This window comes from Poecilia reticulata, linkage group LG16 (assembly GCF_000633615.1).
Source record: "Poecilia reticulata strain Guanapo linkage group LG16, Guppy_female_1.0+MT, whole genome shotgun sequence".
NCBI lineage: Eukaryota > Metazoa > Chordata > Actinopteri > Cyprinodontiformes > Poeciliidae > Poecilia > Poecilia reticulata.
The window spans coordinates 2221075-2242352 of NC_024346.1; the positions used below are offsets into that span (position 1 = coordinate 2221075).

Consider the following 21278-nt stretch of genomic DNA (forward strand, 5'->3'; position numbering starts at 1 on the left):
CCTTTTTAGATTTAGACCAGGCCCGTTTATTTTGTGTAACTTGTGTGTTCGGCAGGTCTCTGTTGCTGTGGGCCTCGCTGTGTTCACCTGCATCTTTCTGCTCATCACAGTTTTGATCATTAACAAGTGTGGTCAGCAAACCAAGTTTGGTATTCACCGTAAGTGGGTTCTTTAAATTGCAAGACAGTAAAAACCACATGTTGACACCTTATAGGGGATCTGTTATGCAAAATTCACATTATGTACTTCTATTTGTTTCTCTACTAAAACAGCCCACAGCACATAAAAATACACAGCCATTTTTAAAACATACATATATATATTTTTTTTACAATAAGTTAATGTTATAATTTCCTGAAATGCATAATTCATAAATTCAATGTTTAATTTTTGATCAGTGAACAGATTTATAACATTTTGTTAGACGTAAACAAATGTCTCGTTCTGTTGCCGTGAAATTTGTTCTCGTTCTTCAAAGTTACAATTTTTCCTCAGGTTTTTGCTCAGAGTTTCCACAGAGCTACAGTTTGGAATCAGAGATGGTTGTGTTTTTTTGGGACATAATGGACTAATACAGCCTTGCACTGTGATGTAACTTTGCACACAGGCAACTGCTGTTTGTTTGTTGGGCAAAGTGCCTTAATTACAGCGTAGACCTCCGCTGCCCACCGCCACGTGGTGAGAGCCATTAAAAACGATGGATGGATTGATGGATGGATGGATGGATGGATGGAGGAAAAGCTAGCTCCGTGTGGACACCCCACCCTTTTCTCTCCTCACTCAGAGCTCCTAAGTGTGCCTGATTGCCTAAGTGGACCGTGCTCCCTCTTTCCTTCCCTCCATCTCCTCTGGGCTCCCTCGTTGTTGTTCCATTTTCTTCTGTTTTGGACTCTGGGGGTTCTGTGGTTTGCCTTGCTGAGTGGATTTCACAATTTGGGTCCCACTTGTTTGGCTTTTAATACTTTGCCATAGTCAGGTGTTGCTAACCATCCAGGCTTCCTGTATGGTCATTTTTCCCCTAGTTCAATGTGGCCTGATTGCTGCATGGTTGATGATGGTGATTATTAGAGCTTGTCATCATCTGTCACCATGGCACCAACAATTGGGCCGCCAAGTTGGTAGTGGAGTATGTTTGTCCTTCAGAAGGGAAAAATTGGGCCAGAATTGCTTCTTTTGTTGGCTGCTGCAATCAAAAGAGGTTGGAGACTGATTAGGTGTCATGGATCCGTCAGCCATGCTTGTCTCTTGTGCTTCATTAGGCTCATCAGTTCTCGGTAAGGAGGATGACCTGGCCGTCTCACTCCGCTTCATGAATTTCGGGACCAGCCCGCCTTCCTCCGACGAAGACTCTGGTTTATCAAGTTTTGTGGAGAACCCGCAGTACTTCTGTGGCATCATCAAGGACAAAGACATGTGTAAGTGCCGGTGCGATTTATGCTCAATAACTATTAAATACATTCGCTCTCATTAGAACTCTGGTTAATTCATTAGTAAATAGTTTCTGAGATGTGTTGAAGGTGTTTAGATGGATTCTCAAGGTGTGTTTTTGTCTGACTGTGTGAACACTCTCAATGCAATCTGCTTATACTTCAGAAGAAATAATGAGTCAAAATGTAAAAAAAAATCACTTTTAGACTTGAAACGAAAAAACATCCTGATCCCTTTTACTCATGATGTCCTTTGTTAGCATTTTGTCCAAGTTATCAGTTATAAAATGTGTTTAGGGTGGTGATTAGCAGCCATATGTGAGTGAAATAATGAAGTGGACATAAATTTGATCAACCCAGGAGCTGGAGAGCTGACCAAGTGGCTGGGCAGAGAGAAGCTGGACCTGTTTGCTTACAGTACTACTAATATTTAGTTCACAAACTAAACATTTGGCTCCAAACAAAATACTTAACTGCTGGCATATTTGGTAAATATTTAACAAATATGCAAATTAACATACCAATAACCAGAATTGCACTATCAAAATAAAAGCAGGGTTTTATGAACCTCTGCATAAACTTCTGTTGCTCTAAATCCGTTGGTAAATGTTTGTGTTGCCATTTAAGCGCCTCATCCTGCTTTTTAAACTGAGATGTTGTAATTGTTGAGAGGAAAAGAAACAATGATGAAGTGAATCAGTCACAGTAGCAGGAGTTTAATTAAAGATTCGCAAGACCCAACTTTTACTTTGGTAGTCCACTTCTGGTTATTGGCAAGTTATTTTTGCATATCAACTAAATATTGAGCTTGCTAAATACATATTTAGTTTGAAACTAAATATTTAGCGAGCCAACTAAGTATTTATTTTGAGGTTAAATATTTAGTTTGCTAACTAAATACTTAACTACAACCTAGATATTTAGCTTGCTATGCTATTAATTATTGTTCCTGTAGTTAGAAATGTTAGTTGCATGTGGTATGTTTTAACATGTTTTAACTTGGACTGGGAGTGAAAGACCGGACCTGTCTGCTTCAGTGGTAACATTTGGCTTCCTCAGGATCAGATACGAAATCCAATGTGGCTCCAATCAGTGATATTAAGTCAATAACCCTACAGTGTTATTGACTTGAAACAATTTTGCAAAGAAGAGTAGATTAAAAAAAATCCCTAATTTACAGGTCTCAGAAATGCTTGAAGGAAGTTGTTGCTGGTTTGGTGGCAAAAACATTCAAGTTATTCACACAGGACTTGGTTGGTTGGGATCAGTTTTTATCTCCTAATAAATTAAATCATCAATTGTAAACATAATCTGAATGAATTTCATAATCTGAAACATTTAACGATGATAAACGTATAACAACAGTTGGGGGATACATCGGTACTTTTCCCCCGTGAGGATGAGGAAGTTTGAAAACATTCGGACATATCAGCTCCAGGCTTTAGCCAGAGTGTAGCTCATGAAAACTTGCTTTGGCTTGGATCGTCAGATCTCAGCAACGGTTCCCTCACAGCTGTGTCTCTCTCTTGTTGTTGCAGGTGTGCAGCACATTAAGCGGCAGGACATTGTGTTGAAGTGGGAGCTAGGTGAAGGAGCGTTCGGCAAAGTCTACCTGGCAGAGTGTGCGAACCTCAGCCCCGACAGCGACAAGATGCTGGTTGCCATTAAGGTGAGGAAATCTTGCGTCGTCCCCTACGCCGCTTCAGAGGCAATTTAACAGCTAATGTGCTCTAAACATCTGCGGCAGCAGTGAAAATGTCAGCCGTTAGTATGTGGTCCGAGCAGAGGAGTCGCCGGGAAAGAGGCTGTTTGTGGTAAAGAAAACAGAAAGTTTCTTTTCCTGCTGCAACAAAGTTACAGTTGGTGTTCAGAAGTCCTGATTCGTCTCTGAATGGCATCCTGGTTCAGAGGATCATTGAAGCAAAAGTGCAGTTGTTTTCTTCCGGACCTGAAAGAAAATACATGGAAGCCTTTTTTTATTTTTTAATAAATTGATTAAAATGTCTAGCAATTTCTTAACAGTAATCCATCTTTTCCAGTTTTCCTGGAGTATAAATGTGACGCTACGTAACGGCTCGTTTCAGGTGAAAAGCTCCTCACCTGAACGTCTTCATGTTTACAGTCAGGACATTAGTTAACAACTTTATACTGTCTTATGTTTTCATTCAGGTGGCACGTAAATTTTGAGCAAACTTTTTCTTTTTAAGTCATCATGCATTGTAGAACATTTTGAACAAAAGTTCCCAATTCCAGTTGAGACTGGATAACTTAGCAATAATAAATTCATAAATTAGTCTTATCTTGCTTTATTTATATCTCTTCAGATATATAGATAAGTACATAACTTCTTTAGGTATAATACCCAGTAAAAGTCGACTTTAACTTCTTCTTTTAAAGCTGTTTCCTGCTCCAGTGCATTGCTGGAATAATACTTGGTGGTTTTAGAGTGAGCCATCGTTGTTAAAAGGCTGTCAGGTGGTTTTATACCCAGCTCATGTTACACCAGGTTAATGAAAACCACACAGGGAAACATTTATACAAGGAGATGATGGAATACGCATCTGCTCTCATTTATCAGTGCATTAATCACACGTAAACTCTTACAATACGTCGTTACTCATCTTCGCCAAGGCGTTGAAAGGCATCATTCTGGGAACGTTCCCTTAATGTTCAGACTGCGTTTCTTCCTATAAATCTTTTAACTACTTTTTAAAAATATTTTAAGAGCTTTCTTGGCTCAGAAACAGGATAAGTTATGGTGAAAAACAGTGCAAGGAACAGAAGGTGATTAAATTTAAATAAGTTCATTTCAACAAATCATATCAATTTAATCGAGCAGTGGTGAAATTGAAATATGTCAGTTTCCCACCAGTTCTGACCGTAGATCACAAACTTTCAGCAGAATTTAAACTTTCTTAGTTTCTTTTATTAATTCCCAAACCGTTTTGCTGATGATCAGGTAATAAAGTCAAAGTGTTCCAGTAATAAAGCCCTGAGGAATCCCAAAGTAAAACAAGTCAAAACAGTAAATATTCTCCAGAGCTGTTTACCCCACCTGAGCTGTCACTGGGGATTGTGTTGCTAATTTATCTTATTTTTTCTTTAGACTTTTTCTTTAGCCTTAAAACTCCATCACTGATTTGTGGCATGTTCTTACACATTTCTATTGCAATTTCACTGAAAAATTATAATTTTCAAGTTAGCTTGCAGCGTTTTAAATACATAGTTTAATCCTAAAATAGGTATTATTCACGCTAAATGTGATAGAAGCCATGTATTCATTTATCTTTCTCATAATTGAATTCACAAAAGTCAACTTATCTGCCAATGACCTGGTAATAAGTGTATGTATTTTCTGTGATAATTCATTCAGACAGTGCACAAAAACACAAAGTAAAAATGCTTAAACTAACCTTTTAAATGATCTTAAAACATAAACACATTCACACTCTCGTGTTATTTGATTGTATTTGAAAAAACACCCTCAAAAAATGATGCTATTAGTGCAAAAGGTCAAGTAATACTATGATGTAACAGAAAGCGTCTTATTGTGGTTGTTTGTTCACAGACTCTGAAGGATGCCAACGAGTCGACGCGGCAGGACTTCCAGCGGGAGGCCGAGCTGCTGACGGTCCTGCAGCATCAACACATCGTGCGTTTCTACGGCGTGTGCACAGACGGCGAGCCGCTGGCCATGGTGTTCGAGTACATGAGACACGGAGACCTCAACCGCTTCCTTCGGTAAGGCCACACATCCCGCCTCTGCAGTGGGCCGCCGAGTCTCCGCCGCCCAAACTGTTGGTCCTCATGCTGCTTAATGTTAGACCCCTAAAAGTACTGGATGAAAGGCAGCAGCAACGCCTTCATGGCAAATGTGTCAGAGAGGGAAAAAGCACAGTAGGGACGTTTCCCAGCAGTAAGTCTGCTCTCACAATACAGGAGCCTGAATCTGAAGCAGCTAAGTGGAACACAGCCATCATGCCTTTCATCATGTACAGTAAGGCTGAGCGGATTGGTGGAATAATAATAATGTCGCTAAATGAATGAAGAAGAAATTAGTCCCCTAACTGTAATCTTTAGGGAAAAAAAGCTCAAAAGAATCTTCTGTGGCTGCAGGTTGAATGTTTTCTGTCTGATCAATGGACTTTTTCACACAAAACATAACTAATAGAGTCACAGTGGATCATTTGGTCCTAACATTTTGAAGCGTTGAAGCAGAAAAGAAACAGAATAAATTAGTTTTAACCATAAAGTTACTTTTTTCTGCCGTTTTAAATTTGATATTTCATGCATTAGCTTTGACATACAGGTGTTTCCACACTTCTCAATAAAATACAGGCTTTTGAAGTCCTTCCTTTGTGGTCAGTGGTTTCTAATTTCACTTTAATTCAGTAGGATTCTTTTTCTGCGTGCAAAATAATAAAAATCAAACATTTCATTATTTTACAGATGAAAACAAACTAGTGCATCCAGACCAAATGAGTGAAACCAAACAATAAAGCTTGTTTTGTCAATTTTAATCTATGTTTAAATGGAAAATTAAGATATTTGTCTTATTGTTTAAAAAGAAAATAATAAAACAGATTCTAAAATATCATCATTGTCTGTTAATTGTGGTTAACCGTGTTGATATACTGTAACATAATCATAAAGTGAAATATTGGTTCATTTTTTTATTTTGAATCCTCTTGATATTTGCTCTAAATTTCCAGGTTAAAAAAATATAAATACACAACTTTAATTTTAGAGGAAATGAGGAGATTGTTTGAAATTTTACTGAAGGCTGTTTCCGTTTTCCAGCTGATTCTTTTCTTCTCTGCAAACGGTCAAACGGCTGATTGCTCTGTCTGTAAATAAGACCTTTAAATTAAAAGTAGGTTTGTCTGAATAGAGGTTTAATTTTTGCAACTTTCCAAAGGCTGTTCGTTTCTTGTTAATTACTACTGAAGGTTCATTTGGGCACAATTGCAAAAAGGAGCTTCATATAAATTGTGTTTTCTTTGCTCTTGTTGCCGTTTCAAAAGTTGAAGCTCCCTGGTTTCTAGCTCTTATTTCTCTTATTTTTCCCTGTCAACTTATCACTGTATCACACACCGGCTCCATTAACATATCAAGCCTTCACGGCTCTAATGTATGTGATTCATGCATTGAGACTCTCCTGCAGGTAATGGCAGGCCCCACGCTGGCGTGGATCCACTCAGGTTCCCTCTGACCGCGTCTTTCAAATGAAACTCTCTGCGTTTCGTCTTTTTCTCAACATAAATAGCTGCTTTAAAAGTTGCTAAAAAAACCACTCAGAAATATGTGATGTTTTTTTGTAATATTCAGATTTTTCTTAAACAGTAGACACAACCTCTGTCCTTGAACAGCAGCCTCTATTTATTGTTATTTTGTTCTTGACATCTGGATTTGATTGAGGAAAAACTGGACATTTTTTGCTCTTTTTCAGATTTTTTTAGTTAAATCTGAATGTCCTGAGGAAACGAGTGCATTGATCTGATAATTAGACTGAAAATCTAACAAATATATAAAATATATAATCAGACTAATGTGTGTCTGAATCTGAATTTGTGTCAATTTTGTGTTTTAGCAATGAAGACATGCCAAACACTGGCTGATTTTTTTTCAGATGACCCAGAATAGTTTTGTTAAATAAAATTCTTTGAAAGGAAAAAAAAATGCAAGTTCATTTTTTCTTTGGTTTTCATCAGATTTGTGATTCTTCTGAAGCTTAATCTTTATGAATTTTGGAAATGTTTTTGGGAAAACAAAGCTTTTGTTTGGCACATTTGTGGAAAAAACATTCCCACATGTCTTTGTGTTATTTTGCTTCATTTGTTTTCAAACAAAATTCACTTTACTGCTGAACTCAGGCCACATTTCAATAAAATAAAGCTAGAAAAATATCATTTCTGAGTTTTTTTCTAACCTGCTGATTTTTTTAACCAATTTAAATCTTTTCTTTGTAATGTGTAACATAAAAGAAAAAAAAATATTAAAAGATGATTGATTATTGATAGATGAAAGCATTTGTTGCATTTGATGAATCAGCATCTTCAGTTATCAAGCACTCAGTTCACATCCATAAAGCGAAAATATAAAACTTTAATCGACATAAAAATTAGGACTAAGGGACAATATGTGTATGTATTTGCAGACTTTTTTTTTTTTAAAAAGACAGAAATAGAGAAGAATTGTTGTGATTGTGCAAAAGTGTTTTTCTTAGTTTCCCAGAAGAGCTGTTGACTTCACAGGCTGTCAGGTTTTTATTAAGTTTCATTTTATGGGGGAAGAAACTGCCTCTGCAGGGCCGCCTGAAGCTAAAAGTCTAAACAGACTGTGTCCAGGATGTGTGGGATCAGCAGAAATGTTATCTGCCTTTTTCTCAACCCAAGAACTGTACAAGGAAGGTCAGTCAGAGCCCAGAAAGATCTCAACTCCTCTGAATAATTAGACTCAGTTTATGCTTCAAGGATAGAGTGATGGAATATCATTTTATCTGCTCGGCTCATGTTGGGTTGCATAATGTGAGAGCTAAATAAACCTGAAGCTCCAGGTTGGGATTCAGAACAAGTCAAGGCTGAAGGCAGCGTCATTATTAGCGAAACGGTATTAATATAAATGATAGACTTTAATCTTCAGAAGATTTTTCTGTATTAAGAAACACTGATAAAAAAAAAGAAAAACATTTGAGCAAAAGCAGAAAAGTCTGCTGTAGCTGAACTGATTTATTACCTGAGAGGTCATGCACAAAATGACTTTTTGCTGTTTTACATACTGACAGAAAAGCTTAAATGTTGATAAATGGTTTAGAAAGCAACAGAAGGACTTGAACCAATCAGAGCTCAGTTGGCACCTTGAGAACGTATCGGAGCAGACGGGGTTAAAACAGATCGCACAGGAGACAGACTGGAAATGAAAACACACGCCACCCCTCCGTCCAAAAAAACACACACGTGTGTGTGCATTCACACAGGCTTTTTCTGAGATGTATGTTCAGGGACGGTTCGAAATCACATTTCCAGAAAACAGAGTGGGTGAGTTCTTTGAGAGCCCCCACGGTGCAGCTGCTTTCCCACCCTGCCACCTGCCTGTTAAACTAATAGTGATTGTATAGACAACTTCCTTTGTAATATGGAGAGGAGAGAGATTAGGATGGATGGATGACACATGGAGACACATCAGCTGTGATTTGCTCATTTAGCCAGTTGGATGTCGGAGTGGGTGTTCATGATCCGCAGAAACAACGGCGCGTTAATGAGCTCTGCATCTCTGAATTACATTATTGCAAATCAATTGTGGGCGTATTACAAGCCTCGTGTTTTCTATTAAGCGTCGGCTTTAAATGGCTTTATTGTGGCGCGGCGGTGCTGACCACGTCTGCGGCGCTCCGGGGGCTCGGACTGGATGTGACTGAAAAAGTGTTCAATCTGCAGATTGCTCGCTGAGGTCATTGTCCCTCAGGTGACCCAAGGTTGGTGCCGTAATTACAAATACGCTGAGAGGCCAATCTGAGTGTTTTCATCATCATAAACAGCCAATAGTAGATGAATCAGTACAAGGACCTGCAGGTTCTTCAGCCATGTGGGCCCACATGACCGTGTCTGTATTTATTACGGCTCTCAGATTCTGCTCTTAAAATACAAACATGTAACAGTAGCTATTATGTGTTTTAATATACAGGTTCCCAACGTGCATTGAAGAACAGCTGAGGTGCGTTTGGCAGATTTTGAAAGGAACAACCTTTAAGCAATATTTCTTATGATATTTTTAAATGTCATGTTTTCTTGAGCTATAAGCAGAAAGTCATCAAAAATAATGGAAATAAAGGGTTTAAAACTTCATTCTTTATGTGAATAATCTAAAAATGTTCACTTTTTCTAAATTATTGTAAATCTTTTAAATAAAACGGTTATTTTTACTCATCCATGAGGCTGAGTGAAGTTGTCCCTCTCACCTTTTTCAAATGAAATGAAGCAGCAACTCCCCCATTCAGCTCCTTCAGACTAGCCGACAGCAATTAGCAAGATGGCAGAGCTACTAATCAGTGAAACTCTGATTAAAAACATTGATATAGGAGCGATGCTGTGATGACTTCCTGAAGTCGGACTTTCAGACCCAGTTTCAAGGCGCTAAATTACAAAGTCACATTTCTTTTAGTCATATTTGATATAAATAGCATTTATATAGCAACTGAAGTTAACAGTTGACATTACTAAACATTTCTGCCGATTTAAACAACTAACATAACCTGTCTTCTGCGTTTCCCCCCACAGAGCTCACGGGCCGGACGCTCGGATCCTGGAGGAGTCCAAGTTGCCCGCGCTGGGGCAGCTGACTCTGCCCCAGATGCTGCAGATCGCCGCCCAGATCGCCTCAGGCATGGTTTACCTGGCGTCGCTGCACTTCGTCCACCGCGACCTGGCCACACGCAACTGTCTGGTGGGAGAAGGCCTGGTGGTGAAAATCGGAGACTTCGGTATGTCCAGGGACATCTACAGCACAGACTACTACCGGGTACGTGTCTGGAGGTCCACCATCATTTTAGCCGGTTCTGTTTATATTTCTTCTGTGCGGTTAAGTGTTTTGTTGGATGGTTCGTCCTCCATCCTCAGGTTGGTGGACGTACGATGCTGCCGATCCGCTGGATGCCCCCGGAGAGCATCATGTACAGGAAGTTTACAACGGAGAGCGACATCTGGAGCTTCGGAGTCGTTCTTTGGGAAATCTTCACCTACGGCAAACAGCCCTGGTACCAGCTGTCCAACAGTGAGGTACATAAACTGCTTCTTAGTGGAACATTTTACTTTTAATGTTCAGTTTGGTGGAATATAAATTATTTTCAGTTCTTACTGACAACTCTAAAGGTGGTCTGAGTGTGTTGCTCTGATTTTGATAAAAACAGGAAATTGCTGCTCGGATGACGGTAGCAGTATTTTAGTTTATCCCTAAAAGAAGTGAAAAAATCTCCAGTAAAACCAGTAACCACATACTGTTTTAGGGTTTTTCCCCCTTAAACCAGTTGCTGTTCCAAACTACTGATGGTGTTTTTTATGTTTCCAGAGGTAAGACACCAAATCTGGCACAATAACTGGTTCTCACTTAGCTAGGTTGGAGTAAAGATCCACTTTTGATCAGGAAGTTTGACACGGTTGATGGGATCCTAAAACTGTTACACATTAAGACAGAGCTCACAAATAAAACATCCACAGTCTTCCTCTCTGGGTTCAGCCAATCAGCATCTGGGAAAATGAATCGAGCTCCTGGATTGGCTGGTCTGGACTAGCCAATGTCGTGTCACGTAGCATTTTATAGGCAACTCAGCTTCAAAAGCTGGATTTTTATTTATTTACTTTGAACATGGTAGCAGTATAAAATAGCATAGATATAAACAAAGAATACAAAAGAGATATTTTCGTATCACAATAATCTTAACATGCTCAAAAAGGAGAAAGGAAGTACAAAAAATAAACGTATGAACTCCATAAACTCATACTATACTATGTTTTCAGATTATTATTATTATTATTATTATTATTATTATTAAATTTGGGCTGCACAGTGGCGCAGTTAGTAGAGCTGTTGCCTTGCAGCAAGAAGGTTCTGGGTTCGATTCCCGGCCCAGGTCTTTCTGCATGGAGTCTCCATGTTCTCCCTGTGCATGCGTGAATTTTCTCCGGGTACTCCGGTTTCCTCCCACGGTCCAAAAATATGACTGTCAGGTTAACTGGCCTCTCCAAATTGCCCCTAGGTGTGAGTGTGTGTGTGCCTGGTTGTGTGTCTCTGTGTTGCCCTGCGACAGACTGGCGACCTGTCCAGGGTGACCCCGCCTCTCACCCGGTACACTAGCTGGAGATAGGCGCCAGCAACCCTCCTGACCCCACTGAGGGACAAGGGTGCAAGAAAATGGATGGATTATTAAATTTTTTTTAAAAAAAGGACAAAAGTTAATTAATTTTCCATTTCGTCTGTTGTTGTTTTTTTGCCATGGACTCACCAAACACACACGTCTAAATATATACACTTTAAATGATGTATTTAAGAAAACAAATAGATTGAAATAGGTGAGTCTGGAGTTAAGTTGCCCAAAAAAATCCACAAATAGGCAGGAGTTACCTGAATTGTCAAAAGGTATTTATTCACTTTGCAGCAATCCCTCCTCCTTAACAAGAACATGGTGATGGTGGAAATAAAAAACTGTTTTAACTGGAAGAATTGTCCCATAGAGTCATTCTCAGTGCCTGTAATGACTCCATAAACTCTACTGTGCGTGTTTTGATTTGAATTAATCAAATTATTATCCTTTAAATGAACTTTTCAACTCATATCAGCTCAGATACCCGAGTCTGGATTGTTTATGTCTCATCGTTTTACCTGTCAGCCCTTGCAGCCTTACATATTCTGCACTCTTGAGCTAATCAATAAGTTCATAGTAATTAAGGGCGGTCCAGTCTGGCCTTTTCAGCTTAAGCACCAAGAAGTGGGTCTCCACTGTGACCGCAGCGCTGCTATTACAGGCCAGGAGCTGCTCTTCTTTCCAGAGAAGGGTGGATCACTTTTCCTCTGCGCTCGATTCTAATCTCATTTGCTTCATTTTTGCCCTATGCCAATAAGGTGTAACCTCATTATCCTAATCTGTCTCGCCTGGTGAGGGACAGGTGAAATTATCATGCTGCCTAAATACTGAGCGGCGGAGATAAATCACCCCAACCTGACGTGGCGGCAGCAGGCATTTCAGCGGCTCGTTTGGAGTCTCGGTGTTCAGCTGTGACTGACTGACGGCTCATCTTGGTGTGAAGTGGCTCTGGCGTCTTCTGCTCACTTAATCAGGCAAAGGTTAACGGTAGTAAAAAGAGTCGGGTGGAGATCCTCCTCCACAGCGCTGTGAGCTGCACCGGTCTCTGCAGACATCGCTGGCTGCTTGTTCACATTTTGGCTGCTTCCGATTGTCCCAGACGTCGCTGCTAATGGACACAGATCTGTACAGAGTGATGCTGCTTTTAAAGATTAAAACTGGTGAGGCAGGATGTCTGGATTCAGAAAGTTTACCGAGTTTGCTGCAGAGGATCACAGTTAAGTTACACTGTTGCGTTTCTCAGCACTTTATACAGAACAGAGGATTGACTGTATTTAAATTTGCTATTCGGCACAATTCAGTTTATTTTAGGGACTTTAATACATAAATTTTGATTTACTAATTCTATAGATTTTAGCACAATTAATAGCATTTATTAATTGCTATTAATTGTGCATTGTCCACCTCTGAATTTGAACCTTTGTTGCGTGTTTCTGGTACCGTGAATTTGATGCACAACCAACATCCTCGTGGAATAAAGAGCAAAAACTATTGTTGTGTTCAAGTTGTGCTAACAGGAATTAGCCTATCAGCTAAGCTATTCAAGCCTAAAATAGCATCTCAATGCTAAACATGTAGCAGCAGCAACATTGAATGGGTGTAATAGCACTTTTCACCAATCTGACATTAACTAATATCTTTGTATTGACCTCATATATCTATTTACTCAATAATTTAGCAGCAAAAAGGGTTTTTGAATTGAAAATTGTTACTTATTTTGTCCACAGTTGTTGATTGCAAAGGTTTGGTTAAACATTTTAAATGAGTCCCACCACTAGTTTATTTTTATGGCACAATTTCACAACAAATGATCTTAAACCACTGCAGAAACCCTTTTTGTAAGAATGTCGCAACAGTAGAAAGGAGCAACTTTTAAAATACACAGAGTTACAGAAGCAATATCTCCATTAAATAACTGGAACCTCGAGCCTGAGAATAGTTTCCACCATGACATAATTATTATTGCTATCAGGATAGATACAAACTTAGATATAGAAACGCTAACTTCATCGAGTTAATGGCCTCAAATACTCTATCGATGCCTCCAACCAGGGAACAGAGAGACAAACAAAGCACAAAGCCGGGAGTGTTTCCTCTTCCAAGTAAAAGCACAGAGACTGACAGAAGATCAGTCACTGATTTCAACCAGAAGAGACACTTTGGAAACACAGTTAATGTTAAAGGCAGCATTAGTAATTTGCTAATCCTCTGTGGAAAAACAATTCACTCCAGATATTGAGAAGTCCAAATCTAAAGCAAAAATATGAAAGCAGGGATTTGAATCAGAGGTGCTGCTGTCCATGGTGCTGGACACTCGTTATTATATTCAGTAGTCTCAAAATGAAACGATATTCTTCACTACTTCATAAACAAAACCTTCTAGATTTAGAGAAAGCGTATGGCAGGACATGTTAGAGCAGTGCAGACAATTTTAGCTGAAACTCTTGAAAAAATCTGCAATTTTTCAGCTTCATTTTTAGCCAAATGCTAATTAGCAAACAACCTGTAAACTGGAAGTTTGCTGTGTGAGAAAGACGCAACATTGATTGATGTGAACCTTGACTTGTGTCACATGACTGTCGGAAAATCTATTTGGTGTGAGACCCGTTTGTTGATTTTGATTAGAAGAAGTGATGCCTTCAGTGAGCTCAGGAAAAGGTTGGTTCCTCGCCCGTTTATGGGATCTTTGCTGGTTACTGGCTTGTGTGTGTTGTTGATGTTTTGTACCATTCCTCACTTAGACAAACAGAAACCTTGACGGGTTTGAAAACTCTTGATTCTTTTATTCTGTCTGAATAAACCTCTCAACAAACATCGTCACAGGTCCTACAGAACACATCAGCTCCAGAACTTCACAGCTTTTAAATGCAATTGTCTGCACTGTAAATAGACGGTTGTGTTTTTTCCCTCTATTGTTCTGAGCTGGATCCAGAAACGGACTGGCACTTCGTAAACTACAGGCCACCTGCTACTCATAAAGGTATGTTTATGCTGGTTCTGCACCGTGCAGCTTTATCTGCTGGAGTGGAATGAAGCTACGCAGCACAAAGCGATGAAAAGCGGATAAATAGGACGGTGATGAAAGCAGCAAGAGGAAGCGATGTGCTGTTCCAAAACTTGCATTGTTCAAAACGTTACATATAAGAAAACATGAACACTTCATAATGGATACGCAAGGAAAGATCAGTCCTGAGACTGTGTGTGTGTTCTGCTCTGAGTTTGGAGTCATCCGGCCTCAAGAGATCAACAGTTTTCTGGTTGTTCTTCTACTTTTCTAAGTTTCCAGTTGGCAGGAAGTGAGTGAGATCAAACAGGATGTGTGTTTTTATAGATGAGACCAGAAGTAAGCTGGGAGAATAAACCAGAATATTTGTCTGTCTCGTTGTTGTGGAGGAATTTCGGCTCACTTCTAACAACGTTGCTTCAGTTCATCGAGTTTTCAGTTTCTGCACAGCTCTGTCCATAATTTCAGTCACTCTGAGGCTGGACTTTGACTGGGCCGTTGCAACAGCTTGATTCTATTCTTTTTCATCCGTTGTAGATTTGTTGCTGTGTCGGACAGATGTGGCGGATTTGAGTCCATGTTTCTTTGGTCTGTAGAGAATTCGACCCAAATACGATTTTTTTTTTTGTCCATGTCCGACTTTTTCACAGCAGTCTGAACAACACAATTCCAATCTTTTCACCTGATTTGTGCCTCTTCCATATGTGACCCTAGAGCAGAACACAATAGAAACATTTTGTCACCTGGACAGCAAAGTTAAAAGTGCCTTCAGTTGTTGCCAAGTGCACGCAATAAGACAAAAGAAGATCAATTGTACACGTGCTGATAGATTTCGAAGCGTCTGATGTTTGAACGATCATGTAGATTTTCAGCCGACTTTGAGACTGAGAGACAGGCATCATAATTCTGCACCAGAGCAGCAGGTGCAGTAAATGCAGACATAAACCGCTCAGAGAGAAGTCTGATTGCAGCTGCATTTAATTAGTAGCATGAACAACCATGTAAAAAAAATCATTAAAAAAAGGATTTCAGTAAGAAAAACTATAAATGGGTAAGAAGAGCTGCTGTGTGAATGTAGCTGCCAGGTGTCCAGGTGCTGTGGAAGCCCAGATCATCAGCCCTCCACCTCCGTGCTTTCCTTTGGCCTGAGGCTGTTCGGTTTTCTCCAAACATGTTTCATGTCCAGGGATCTCAGAAGTCTTGAGCTTCATGTAGATGGACCTTTGCAAACCTAAATACTTAAGTTTTACTCATTCTGCTTGTTTCTAACTGTCCTGCATGCAAACTGGAGCTGCTGGATTTGAGTTTTTTGTTGAATAATGTGTGATGCGTCACGTTTTTGTTCGGCTGCTGTTTTTATCTTTTTGTAAATTTTAGAGCTGAAAGAGGATTTTTTTTATTTGTAATCAGACTAAATGATCTAAGATCTTTGCAGCTGGAAGCAGAGCTGAACACAGAGGTTTCCTCTCCTCGGTCGTTGAAAAATAAAGATGCTGCTGAACTTTCTTACAGCTAAAGTTGATGTAAGTTCCTCTGTAGTGGAAGCGTTATCTTTCTTACAGAGTTGCCCATGCAGCCCTTGATTCTGTAGATTGATGCACAAAAGCTGTCAGCTCTTCTAAAAAAAAAAAAAAAAACTTGATAATGGACCAAAATCATCCTCACTCCATTCTTCCGTTTGGAAAACATACATTTGATCGTTTGCTGCAGGCAGAGTTGAGCTGTGACATTAGCAGTGATGAAGATTATTGAATGTGTTTGATTTGTTCTTTTAAATGTGAACATTGGAAATTGTTTGTGCTCTGATAAAGTGCTTTTTCCAGCGGAGCTGAGGTGCCGGCCTGAATACGCAGCTGCCTGTGGGGCTCGGCTTATTTAGACACCTTTTTGACACCGAGCTTTGTGGTCTCAATTTCTTGCCACAAAGCCGAGTAAATCAATACATTCACTGGATCCATACATAAGAGCACTGCTGATTTATTCCTGCTGGGCCTACAAGGAAACATTAGGGATCAGCCAGCCTGGTTAAAATGCTGTAAATACAGAAAACACCCCAGTTTTTAAAGCTTTGATCCCCTTAAAAATCATCTAGAATAACAAAAATATGTCACTGGAATGATCTAACCTTCACTTTGATCACATTTTGTCAGTAAATTACTCTGGTGCTGCTGTTAGTTTTTAGTAAGATTCCATTTTTTTATTTATTAATTTTCCTAAACTGATCAGTACCTAGGAACTTTTAATCAGTAACCCATGACTTCTTGGTTCCCTCAGGTGTAAATATAACGTGACACAAAGACCCATTTTACACAGGAGGATGGTTTACTGTCAGACAGCTGCAGCAAAGTGTCTCCATAGCAACCCTCAGACACTATATTCATGTAATCTGTTTCTTTGAAGCAGGAAAGCGACTTTTTAAAGTTCTACCATCACAAATGTAAACATGTGGAGTTTAGTGAAGTCTGTTGGGACTTTGTGCTTTAAAATTCAGCTTTTCAGCAGCAAACAGTCCAGGAGAGTTTAACCTGAAAACTGCCCACTCCATAGCATGGTGGAGGGTCAGTGATGCTGTGGGTCTGTTTCTCTTAAAAACACTGAGAAAACGCATGGCTTTCTTTGAAACAGAATCAACTTCACCTGATAAAGAATATCTTTTAAAAATATAACAAATTTAAAAATAGATATTTTTTGTTACTGGACCAGCTTTATAGTAAGAAGACAGAGAAAAAAACTTCACTCATTTCAGAAAGTAAATACTTTTTCTTGAAAATCGGCTCAAAGTTGCAGTTGCACCTTTCCCTAACACACGTCTTCCTTCCACTAAACTTCCTCTGAATATGTTTTAACTTTTTCTTTTGATTCTGAGTCTGTCCCAAGTTCATAAAAACAAAATTAAACAAAAGCTTTCATTACATTTATGTTGCGGATAAACTATCCTTTCCTTGCTTAACTGAGTCGGCCGATGTTACTTTCATCCCAACAGGCCATTGAATGCATCACGCAGGGCCGGGAGCTGGAGCGGCCCCGGACCTGCCCCAAGGAGGTGTACCTGCTGATGCACGGCTGCTGGCAGAGGGAGCCCCAGCAGAGGATGGTCATCAAGGACATCCACAGCCGCCTGCTGGAGCTGGTCAAGAACCCGCCCGTTTACCTGGACATCCTGGGCTGAAGCGGGCCGAGACGCAGCCAGGGAGCAGAAATCAAAGACTCAAAAGTGTCGGGATTTACGTAAACGCTTATGTTGCTTCATTTAAAGCTTTATTTTTATTTTGGCCCCATTTCTACTCGACTCAGAGTCCTGCTTTTTGCCCTGAGCTGCTCTGGAAAAATGTCAAATGTTTACCAAAGTGTTTAAAAGTTTATCTGCTGTGGGATCAGTGGGATGGGACGTGCATGGAAAGTGTTGAAGATTTAAGATTTTGCAGCTTAAAAGAAAAAGTGTTTTCTGGATTTGGATGCAGCAGGAAGGTATTTGTGCAACTGATCTGAGTGGGAGGTTCATGTAAATGTAAATAAGAAAAACCCAATGAAAGAATGTTTTTCATGTGTCAAATTGTCTGTATCATATACTTATTTTTCAAAAAAAAAGAAAAAGATTTGTTGAATATGAAGTGGAGAGAATAATCCCCATGTTTACATTTAATGTGGACAGAAATGCGTTTCCAGTCGGCGGCGGTTTGACCTGCGACACACACTCCACACTGGCTCTTTCTTCAAAATTAGCAACATTTTAACATGCGACTGTGAGAAAGAAAGGGGAAAAAAATCAAAGCACTGCAGTGAAATCCAGTAAGAGGGCGAGATGGAGGGGGGGTGAAAGCCTGAGATGGTTTGAGAGGCAACAGATGGATTAAAGAGCAACTCCAGGAGGGACAGATGGCGCTGGAAGAGAAACTGGAGAAAAAAAAAACAAGATCAGGTGAACAAACCACTGCAGCGCCTCGTGTAAATACTACATGTATATACGCTGTATTAGTGTCATTTATGTACAGAAGACATCAGAAGTTTACATACACTTTTTGGGAGCATGCATCATTGATTTTGGGTTATTCTTGATTTATTATAACCAACTGGCCTTTTGTCTTTGTTTTGTTTTTTTTAAATTAGTCCCTGGCTCAGATAAAAACACAAAATATTACCAAATACTTTGTCTGGTTTTTAGAGCAAATATCTTGGTGCACTTGAAATAAGAAAACAATTTAAAAGTGACTTTTCAGCTTGTTAAGAATCAATAATTCCTTAATATTAATTTTAAAAAGTACTAGTTATTAGTTCAGATTGTTTCACTTACAACAGGAAAAATTTAAGTAAAATCATTTGTGAGTGGAGTATTCCCAATAATTTTAAGAAATTACTGGCTTAAAACAAGCTCATATTTCTTGCCTAAAAGTTACTTGGGAATTAGCTTTGCCTTATTTCAACTAAGATACTTGCACAAAAACTAAAAGTAGACAATGACTTGGTAAGATTTAGTGTTTTTGCAGTGTAGAAATCTAACACACACACAGGTTCAGGTTTCCCAAATCCCCCGACCTCAACTCTGCTGAAAATGCTTGGAAAACAAAACCAGGCCAAATAAAATGAACTCCATTTAAATCAGGATAGTTGCATGTTCTACCATCTTTCCACGGTTTAAAAAAAATTAAAAACCCAAAACGTTGATGCTCTTGGTTGCTGTATGTAAACTTCTGACTCAGACTGTATCTTCATTGTTCCTCCAGCACTTTGTATATTGTCTGGCCTTAAAAATAAAGTTGTTTGAAAAAAAAAACTAGATAAAAAAAAAGAGTCCCTGTGCGTCGGTCAATCCATCATTAAGATACTCTTCAGAGTGAATAATGATCTGTGCTCTTGTCTGTACTTAAAGTTGGGCATCTTAACAAGCTATTCAGGAGCCTTCTCTTATTTTGACGAACTAATCAGCAACCTGCGACGTCTCCATGGGATGCTCAGCAGACGGTTATTGAAAAGGAATAATCATGTTTCATATTGCCTTACCGTCACCCCCCTCAGCAAACAAACACCCTCCAAAAATAAAAAATAAAAATCTCGCCTCCATCACTCTTATGCAGAGCGTCTCTGGGGAGGGGTAATGGATTGTGAGTAATGCTATCATCCCTTTCTCCCCTCCTCCCTGGTGTACCGGGGGGAGGAGGGAGAGATGGGGGGGCATCTGGTGGAAAAAAAAAAAAAAACACTTGGAGGACTCGTGTCTGGCATATTGTTTCTTCTAGTGTCTTACAAGCAGATTCAGGCCAGATAGGATTAGAACAGAGTGTAGTGTTTGTCCCTGGTCTCCTTAAGGGCTCCCTTTGTGGTTTCAGAATGAAGCTTTTTTTAATAAGCACTCGAGGCTCCACCCTGGTTGGATGTGGAATATGGAGGATAATAAGAGCTGGAAATGAGGCCATTTTTAAAATGGAAGTCCTATTAGAGCTTTGCAGCAGGAAACTTTCCTTTTCAGTCCTTCACCTCATCTCATAATGTACGCACACAGAATATTGATTCCTCATAATAATTATTTCTTTTAGGATAATGGCAGAGCCAATTCATTGTGGCCTGTGTCCACAGCTAATAATAAACCACTCTGTGCTTTGCAGACCACCTTGTGAGGTCTCACAGTAGGAAAAGAAAGGAAGCTAATGAATCAAAAGCACGGCCGACAGAACTGCACAACTTGATCAAGAAATCCACAAGCTTTTAAAAACCGTCCAGTATTTTATCCTGCAGCCCTTTCATTTGTCTTCTAGGGTTCAATATTTGAAAAAAGGTTAAATAATTACCAAAAAAAACCCATCTGAATTTAAAGTTAAATGCATTCAAATAAACAGATAAAATGCAACAACATAAAAAGCTTACTGATTGATTCTAATTAAAAATAAACTAAAAGCTTTTGTCAGACAGAAACCCGGTTTTAATACTAAATATTTTGCTCCTAAACCCGATTTACCTGCAGAATAATCTTCGCCCTCTCCTTACTCTTCGCTGCTCGGCCTGGAGTGGAGCTTGTTGTTCTGCACTGCCCTCTGGTGGTCACATACGCGAACTGCTCCGGCTCATTTCCGGTTGCTTGGACGAGAGGCATGGATTTTATCAGCATGCTTCGCTGTTTGTAACACAGAACTCAAAGATGGTTCTCACCTTTTCTTCTGCAGGTGTCCTGACCAATCAGGAGGCTCCATCCCTGCAGACGCTCAGTCTGTCCTGGATGTTTTTCTTTACTCTGAATTTCAGAAGTAGCGTCTATTTCAGCCCTTCTTGTTCACAGCGTAACACACACACATACAAGCAAACACACCTCCGCTGCAGTAGCTCTGCACTGGTGGCGACAGGATTTTTCAACTCAGTCCGCAGCTGAATTTATAAAAACTATGAAACCGGTTTGTTTTCAGGTACATAAAATGATTCCAGTGACAACAGCTACTTTTATAAAAGCTTTAATTTATTATTTATGTCTAATAAAACAAAGCGGCAAATTACAAATGGTACACAAAATGTAAATAAGTATTTATACCGTTTAAGAGCTCTCTGATTTTAAAAGAAAATAAAAAATTGTGTAAAACACTTTAAAAAAAAGGCACCGATAGTTTTTCCCTCCACTAACCTCTAACATCATCATAATCTTCCTACTAACATTATGTTTCTGTTGCATTTGATCCCCAAAAAATAAATCCTTCAATACACAGTATGTAAAAAAAAAAAAAAAAAAGTAAGTGCAACCTGCATCACTCCGTCCACAGAGACTCAACGGAAAGACGTTACAGTGATCCGGTCAAGTTGGATTTTCTCATCAAAATAAAAAAAAAAAAAAAAAAAAAGTAAGTGCAACCTGCATCACTCCGTCCACAGAGACTCAACGGAAAGACGTTACAGTGATCCGGTCAAGTTGGATTTTCTCATCAAAATAATGCAGTTTGGAAGAAGTATGTATATATATATATATACACACATGATGTTGAAGTTTTGACCCTTAAGTGTCTGAGGAAGAACA

General features: G+C 39.3%; 1 protein-coding gene across 9 annotated transcripts in view; it reads left to right on the forward strand.

Moving 5' to 3' along the window:
- Positions 1-18197, forward strand: part of ntrk1 (neurotrophic tyrosine kinase, receptor, type 1) — a 45762-nt gene extending 27565 nt beyond the window's left edge. For all 9 annotated transcript variants that reach the window (XM_017309493.1, XM_017309491.1, XM_017309492.1 and 6 more), the window contains 7 exons: positions 56-158; positions 1260-1415; positions 2966-3096; positions 4996-5168; positions 9704-9944; positions 10043-10201; positions 17271-18197. In XM_017309493.1, coding sequence (XP_017164982.1) covers positions 56-158; positions 1260-1415; positions 2966-3096; positions 4996-5168; positions 9704-9944; positions 10043-10201; positions 17271-17456 — 1149 coding nt within the window. In that variant the 3' untranslated portion in view covers positions 17457-18197. The remainder of the gene's footprint in view (positions 1-55; positions 159-1259; positions 1416-2965; positions 3097-4995; positions 5169-9703; positions 9945-10042; positions 10202-17270) is intronic.
- The last annotated feature ends 3081 nt before the right edge of the window (positions 18198-21278 follow it).